Source organism: Corvus brachyrhynchos, unplaced genomic scaffold (assembly GCF_000691975.1).
Source record: "Corvus brachyrhynchos isolate BGI_N302 unplaced genomic scaffold, ASM69197v1 scaffold21, whole genome shotgun sequence".
Lineage (NCBI taxonomy): Eukaryota > Metazoa > Chordata > Aves > Passeriformes > Corvidae > Corvus > Corvus brachyrhynchos.
This window is the reverse complement of record NW_008236924.1, coordinates 7,282,099-7,290,441: the sequence shown is the minus strand read 5'-3', so window position 1 is coordinate 7,290,441 and position 8,343 is coordinate 7,282,099. Positions and strand designations below refer to the sequence as shown.

General features: G+C 48.5%; 1 protein-coding gene across 1 annotated transcript; it reads left to right on the top strand.

Annotated features, from left to right (window-relative positions):
- Positions 1–305: 305 nt before the first annotated feature.
- Positions 306–6,625, top strand: GRXCR2 (glutaredoxin and cysteine rich domain containing 2). The gene is made up of 3 exons (XM_008629129.2): positions 306–686; positions 2,175–2,390; positions 3,423–6,625. Exons 1-3 carry the CDS (start codon positions 342–344, stop codon positions 3,600–3,602), a joined length of 741 nt encoding a protein of 246 aa, XP_008627351.1. The 5' UTR covers positions 306–341; the 3' UTR covers positions 3,603–6,625.
- The last annotated feature ends 1,718 nt before the right edge of the window (positions 6,626–8,343 follow it).

Sequence of the window (8,343 nt, the reverse complement as noted above, 5' to 3'; positions counted from 1 at the left end):
GTTCTTATCACATCATGTTGCAGAAACATTTGCATGGTTTTGGAAACATGGGTAGAGTTTCCTATTTAATCCTCTCCTTCCAGGTTAACTCCTTTCTTCCTGTGGTGTCCAGCCTGGCCCCCACTCATCAACCTGCCTTTGGCTTCACTACCAGTGATATTTTCTCTTTGTGAATTTCTATCAATATTTAATACAGTGGTGTCAGTTTTGCTGTAAGATGAGAGGAACTACTAGAAACTTTGAATTATACATCATGTGGTGGGGGGAAGCTGCAAGTGTTTTCTTTTGGACCTAAAGTTCTTGGAGCTGATCTCCAGGACCTGCAGCTTGAAATCCCAGTGATGGATGAGCCCCAGAAGAAACTCAGCCAGCGGCACGAGGGACGGCCCCGCAAGGTGAGGTTCAAAATCTCCTCAGCCTACAGTGGCCGAGTGTTAAAACAAGTCTATGAAGATGGGCAGGAGCTTGAACCCCCGGCCAAAGAGCACTCGCGGCGCTTCCTGCGCCAGAGCTTCGAGCCAGGGGACCATTTCTGCGGGGCCGGGGAGGTGCCAGAGAACAGGTTCTACTGGCCCACGGCCCTGACTGCCCAGAGGATCAGCATACTCCGAGAGGATCAGAAACACGGGCTCGCGGGGACCTCGCCCCTGCTCAGCGACTGCCAGCCCGACGCCAGCCACTGCAGGGTAAGTGCTGCCAGGGCTGTCCCCTCTCTGGGGACCAGCCTCAGGCTAAGACATTCCAGAGCAATACGGTGACAGGAGCCTCACACTGCAACCTCATCCAGATAAAACTGTGTTGTCAGGCCAGGACTTGAGAAGGGTGGTTGTAAATCTCCAGCCATTATTCCAGGAATTCTGTATGCTGAGTATGCCACACGTGGCAGGATCCTCAGGGTCTGCAGCATTGCAGGCAGGAGGGAACAGCATCTGCCAGCTGTGCTCCAGCCGTGCTCTGGCTTCTCCCAGTGCTGATCTGCATCTGTCCATTGGGTAAAACAGAACATTTCCATATATATTGATATCTGTGCATAGGAATCCTACTGCATCTAGATCAGTCAATTATAAGGAGCATGTTAAGTTAATTAGGTGTATTTAAAATATTAAAGTTGTGTGACTTCAGCTGGCAGGAAGCCAGTGCTGCCATCAAGGTACCAGGTATCTGCATCCTCTGGCAGCCAGAATTCCTCTTTGGCTACTTTGACAATCCCAGCTTAGTTTCATTGGCTATTTTCTTAACATATAATTAATGCCACTGATAGAGAAGTGTTTCTTTAGTCCTAATAAAGAGGCGGTACATGCATGATATGTGTAAATACTTTTTATGGCCTTGATTTGAACACACTGAAAGTCTGTTAATTCCTGGCACTCATCAAAGCTGTGTGTGGGAAACCCAGATGGCTGATATTTGACCTGGTGATAGACTGGACATGTAGTTTGCCTGAAAACATCAGGCCACGATGAATCTCTCCTGCCCAAAGACAGTGCAATTCTGTGATCTTATCTACCCCGTTAATTTGTTTTGCATTCTTGGGTAACGCTCCTCTCCCTCCCCAGTCTCCCCAGCCACAGATACCTTGAGTACCCACATTGTCCAGTACCAGCTCGTGTTGCATCACCATGCACTTGGTGTTTGGAGACACCGTGTCTGTGTAACACGCACCAGGCTCTCACCTTCTGCAGGTGGGGAGGACTTGTGCTCACCTGCCTCCCACTCATGTTTCTCCCCACAGGGAAGCAGGTGCCCCCACTGCCAGGAGGGCACCAGCCACCTCATCCCAGCTGGTGTGACTCAGGGCATTTTTTAGGAGAACATCTCCTTTTGCATGGCCTCTTGACACAGACACTTGCTCAGAGTGAAATATGAAGAGTGTGTAAAACAATAGGCCCCAGTAACTCCATATGACACCCAGAGAGGGGGGGAGGAGGGACCAGATCAGCAAAATGCTGCTCTCAGGGAAATGTTTGACCATGCCAAGTTTAGCTTTAAAATGACTAGGAAAAAAAAATACACATTCACCCATTAGGGCTGTACCTCCACCAATTTGCTGGATGCTCTGGGGGTGGTCATGGGAGCTGGCCTGGTGGAGGGGATGCTCTTCTGGAAGCCCAGGGACCATCAGTGTTTGCAGAGTGAGTTTATACTGGTGAGACACTGGTAAGTTCCTTCTTCAGACTTCCCCAGTTGTAGATTTTGGCAAGATCATCATCTACACCAATAACCTGAAAATCATCCGTGCACCAATGGACCAGAAAGAGCTCATGAGAAGAATCATCCAGACAGAGGGAATAAATGACTGGACATTCATGTGCCAGGAGAGGAAAGAAAGATTTAGTGGTGGACATAAAAAAGATGTGGAGAATAAGGTCACTTGCATCCAGCATGTGCAGGTAAGAGAAAATGGAAAGTGCTTTTTCCCCTTAGCCCTGGTCAAACCACCCAAGCCCCATCCATCTCTGTATCTGGCTCCTAACTAAGTTTGGATAAAAAGCACCACTTTGTTCCTCATTTCCCTCAGGAGATAATGACCAACACTGTGCTGAGACTGTGCTCTGGGGGCAGAGGTGCTGGTTCCAGATGCTCATGTCTCCCACTGATTTCTATCCCTGGAGATGGCTGGTATTTACATAGCTTGGCTGGGCTCCAGCCCTTGTCACCCCTCCCCATGGGATAAGGGCAGGCCGGAGTTTCTCCAGCCTGACAAGGCTAAACACAGCTGCTCTGTGGCTGAGACTGCTTCAGGCCAAAATTTTAGTATCAGCTGAAATAAGGTTGTGCCTTACATTTGCTTTCTCACGGGGGAGCCTTTGTTGGTCAGAATCCCCATTAGTCTGACCATGATTTGATCCCACAAAACCTAATGTTGTCATGTGGAGGTGATACAGTTTCATGGAACTGAGTCTGGCCTGTACTGAGTGTGGGTCACCACGGTCCTTCTGCTCCCAGGAATTTCAAGGTGGGATTTGAAAGAGACTGCCTGGCACATTGGGAGAGAGGCAGGCACAAAGGACGGCTTGAAAGAAGGTGTGCATGTTGGTGATGAGGGATTTGGGGAGAGAGGGTGATGAGCAATTCCTGAAGAAATGAAGTGTGGCTCAAACCTGAGGCTACAGAGTGGAAATGGTGTGATAAGAAATGACAGGAGGATGGGTGGAGCTGTGCAGAGGAGAAAGATGAATTTGGAGTATTGTGTTACAAGCCCAGTCACATTAACTTCTCCTTTTTCCCAAGTTGTCCCCAAGCATGTGGGAGCCTTTTTGTCAAAGTCCTTGCTGTGGAGAACTGATTGTCATAGGCAGAGTGGTGTGTCAGGAGCAACCGTGATGGCAAAGAGCAGAAGACAGGATTTCCCTCTTTCAAGAATGTTCCTGACTTTGGTATCTCACACCCACAAACAGGTTTTTTTCCTTTCTCTGCTTCAGGAGGGCCATGCTGAACACGGCTGTTCGCAGTGCAAAGGCTCAGGCTGTGCTCCCTGCTCACTGTGCCACGGAAGCAAGTTCTCAATGCTGGCAAACAGATTCAGGGAGTCCTACCGGGCCCTGCGGTGTCCGGCGTGCAACGAGAGCGGGCTGCAGCCCTGCCGCATCTGCGCTGCCTGAGCCGGCTGCCAGCGCCGCCGCCGGCCTTCGGGGAACACCTGCGACTGTTTCACCTTCCAGAAGTCTCACTATGACAAGTTTTTAAAAGATGGGAAAGGCACTCTCTACCTATCTCACTGTGGGTGTGAAACTGCACCTCTGCTCCCAGCCATTCCTCCAGCCTGCCCTGTGCGCCTGTTGGAGCCGGGCTGACCCAGTGTCTGCAGGGTGGACGTGGCCCTGACACCAGATGCAGGGCAGAGGCATCCCCGACCCAGAGGGAACATTTGGAGGTAAAGCACCTGTGTAAATGTCTCTGCACCTGGAACTGGGCTGAAACAGTCCCTGTGCTGGCACTGTCCCTCCCTTGAGTGCTTGGTGCCTGGCACAGCCAGGTGTGACCCACGGGGTGCTCTGTCAGAGGGAGTTGGGGCAGTGTCAGCACCGTGTCAGGTGTTGGTACCAGTCCAGCTGCACAGTGGGTACTGGGGCCAGTCAGTTCCAGTCCAGGTCTGTGCTCCGTTTGTGCCAGCAGTGCCTCTCTGGGATTTGACTTGCCGAACACTGAAAACGGCACTGCCCTTGCAGTTCTTTCTCTGTGCCCTGCAGGGTCACAAGCATTTCCTGAGGTTTTGCTGATCTTACACCTGCTTCAGTGACACAGTGATTCCTTTGGGGTCTGATTTATGGAGGAAATTGAAAACCCTTCCCAAATCTGGAGGTATGAAGAACACATGTGATTTTATTATTATAAATAGAAGTTATTAAGTTTTTAATCTCCCTACAAGGAAGGGCTGTGAACTAAAACTCCCTTGGATGCTGCTCAGTACTTCTCAGGACCGGGCTGAGGGTGAGCAGGACAGCTCTTGCTTAATACTAATCCCATGTTGTAATCTGCAGCAGGTAAACTCTAATTAGTGAGATGAAGCAATGATGGGGATCCTTTGCAGACTGCCACTGGTGCACAGAGCACAGGGGCTGTGAGAGCCTGAGGCAAGCAGGGGAAATGGTATTTTCTCTCTAAAGCATTAACTTATTAGTTTTTATATTCAAGAGTAATGTCAGTGCAGCCTTAACTCCCATATTACCTCTGAGACCCCGATGACTTAGAGGCTGCTCACATGTGCTTCACACTGAGGCTGCAAGCCCAGGCAGGGTAATTTATGGCCAAGTTTCTCTTTTCCTGTGATAGGTTACAAGGTTTCTCCACAGTACTGAAATTATTCAAAATAATACCGTTTTAGCTCCTAAACCTCCACATTTCTTCTGCTGAAATTGTGCTGTGGGTACTGAGGGTTTATTTTTTTAAAAAGAGCATCTATCTACAGGAGACACTTGATTGGTTTCATTCATCATGTCGGGATCTGCAATGTGGAAAAATGTTGTCCTTGGGGTATCACTGAGGGCAGGTGAGACTTCCCAAATCAGAAATTGCTGTCAGGCAGATCTCTTCCCTCAAATATGACCTGTTTGATCTCAGTTTGTTGGGCTTGTTGGAGAGTTTGCTGGCTTACGATAAGAAAAAGTAACCAGGCAAAATTGCCTGATAGTGTTTACAATAAAACTGGATGCAAATATGCACTTATAAAATCAATATTTATTGTTCTTTGGTAATTATAATGTTTCTCAACCACTGTCACTCCTCCTGGCTGTGTCAGCTGTTCCCATCATGCGGAGATGTCACTGGGGCGATACCTGCAGCCGGGAGCTGAGCTCTGCCCTTGCTCAGTCCTCGCCCCACAGGTTCCAGTGTCCTGGAGACTGTGGACCAAGCAGAGAAAGGGGATTTGCTTCCCCAGCTTCCAATGTACTCCTTTTACTTTTGGTAATATGCTGACTTGATTTACCCAATAAATGCTCTTATTCCACGTGGCAAAAATTTGAACTTTCCTACAGCATTGTGGTGAGCTGACTGTCGAGGCAGTGGGTCACTTGTCACGTGTTGCTGGTTTTATTTCTGCTGCATTCAGAGGCATCCCTCCATCCCCACTGGGCTGGTGGCACAGGGTGGAGGGCACGAGCTGAGCCCCAGCACTGCGCTGCTCCAGCCTGGTTCTGTCAGCAGCTCAGAAGCACAAACCTGGCTGTGGCCATGGCCCAGCTCTTGTGGGCAGAGCTGAGGCACTCGCTGGCAGCCCGGGCAGTGCCCAGGACTCTGACTGATGGGCAGTGCCACAACAACCTGCACTCTGCAGCCTGGCTCCTGCTGCTGCCATCCCGGGAGCTGGAGAGTAAGTTCTGCTGGGTAACCTTTTATCAAAAATTGTCAGATCTTTAAAAACTGGATTACTTTATGGGTCAGGGTAGGAGTGGAAGATGTGCTGCACTTCTGCCAAAAAATAACAGGCTTTTTCTGTTTGCTGAAAGCCCGGAAAGATGTCATTGGACTTGCTGAACTCACCAGGCATCTGCACGTGATCTCAGTGGGGTCAGCTGAAGTGTCCATCTTGTCAGAGAATGATGGATGAAATACAGGAATCTCTAAAAAATGTGATGGCATGGTTTTGGTTTAATTGATCACCTGTTTTTTTTCTGGTGTTTAATGGCTCAATAATAGAAGCAGACCCTGGAGTGGTTGTGTGCCCTGTACCAAAACCCAAACTGTCCTGTATGTGATGTTCTTTTATAAAGGAAAAACCCAAATATCCTCACAACTGCCAGGACTTTGAACAGTAAACACAGGCAAAGATGCTTAGTCTGGAGTCTATTTCTCTTGTTTTTGTTAACTTTCTACAGCTGTTCTTGTTTCGCCTTAGAAGAGGAGCACGCAAAAAGGCATTTAAGGGTTTCTCTAAAGAAAAAACAGAACCAAAAGCAAAAAAGCAACAATTTCTTCTCTTGTCCTGCTGCAGAGCTCCAGAGCTGTGTTTCTAGCAGGCTCGGGCAGCCTCATTCACTGACTGTTGTTGGCTGCCACACCATGGTGAACTGATGGATGTGCTCTGAGACATGCGTGGGGAAACTTGGAGCAAAGTTGGAAAAGAGAAGTCAGGGGCACCTCGTGCTGATTTTCTCGGGTGTTTGGCAGTTCAAAGTGAAAGACAAAGCAGAGTTAGTGCTCTTCATTGTGAAGGGTTTGAACCAAAGCAGAAGTGCAAATGGAATTGTTTCCTGTGATGCATGCCTCTATTTGGGAAGGGTAGTTGGGGTGACAGTGACAGCCAGGAGTGCAGAACTGGAAGATTAAAAGAATACTCATTTGTACGTGGTGGTGAAGTGTGTTGCCTGGCTTTAACCCAGAACGCAGTAGGATTGAAGAGGTGATTCCCATAGTTACTAATAAATGCCTTGGTTAAAGCTGTCTGGAGGGCTCCTGCCCTGGCTCTCTCTGTTGTGACTCTGCAGGTGGAACCTTGGAATGTTGTTATGCTGCAAAACAGGGTGGGAAGGTGTGACCAGACGAGCTCTCAGAGGAGACTAGAGCCAAAGCTGTTGGGGTTCTTCAAGGGCATGTTTGTGCCAAGACATCTCCTGGCCCACAGAAATCCCACATGTGGCCTCAGCTGCAGCATTTTGTGTATCAGCTGCAACTTATGATCCATAAGGATGGAGCACAGAGGTCCCTTGGACAGTGGAAAGTACCGTTGTGGGGTTTGGGGTTTTTTGGGTGGCCTTTAATTGATTCCAGGGGTCATTTTAAAGTGAGTCCATGACCTGGGAACAAAACATTTAGTTCAAGTGTGATGAATTGATCTGTATTTGAAACACACATGTCTGTATGTGAAAGGGTTTTGTATTTATCGATCTTTATCACAGTGGCTAATCTGTGCAGTGGGTTTTTAATTTACATTTATTCACAACCACCACCCTTCCAAAGCAGAAAACAAATGGAGGAATCTGGAAAGCTTTAGCTGAATTTGCAATATCACTGCCTTATTTCCCTGCAGTTAAAAAGGAAAAAAATCAGAATATTTATGAATTTAAACATTATTATTTTTGCAAGTCTTTGAGGCTGTCGTTTTGATTTATGTGGGCTCCATTTGCATGTAAACCCAGCCCTTCATTGCTTTGATATATTTGATTTTATGCAAACCATTCTGTGTGAGCTGCAGTGATGTCTCTCCGCTGCGGAACTCTGCAGCCCGAGTGGCCTGTGATTCCCCTCCAACAACTTCTGAGAAACACTGCTGGGAACTGCTGCTTCTAGAAATGGTTGCACACATTCCAGCCAGCAAAGGTATGCGGGGTCTGAATTCCCTGGATTCAGAATAACGACCAACGCGATCAATTCTGCTTGCTGTTGTTCGTGGAAAACGATCAATGCATTTGCCGGAAGATGAGGGAGAGCACAGAAATTCTTGGCATAATTTTATTTGCTGGGTTTTTGCAAGTGGAGAATGCTCCAACCGCAGCCAATGCGAGGGATGGCCCTGGAACCACCGGGACCCCCATGCTGGGGTGCCAAGGGTTTCTGGGTGCAGAGGGCTGGTGCTCCTGAACTGACCTGTGCTGGGGCTCTGCATCTGTGAAACGGGCTCAAACACTTCCAGGAAACACTCGAGGCTGACAGTGGGGTGGGAAAAATAATTCGGAGCTCTGAGTCGGTTACAGGCAAAGTTAGCTTTGTGGTGGCTTTAGGTCTGCTCATTGTGATGGAGGAGAAAAATCCTTGAAATAAACAAATCACTCTGGGAAGAAACTTACTACAGGAGCTCCTTAACGATTTTAGGAGAAGCGTGCCCCCTTTGTTGGGATACCTGTTCCTGGTTCCCAGGCTTTGGCATTCTGAGGGATGGTGTGCGGGGCTGCGCGGCGCTGCGGG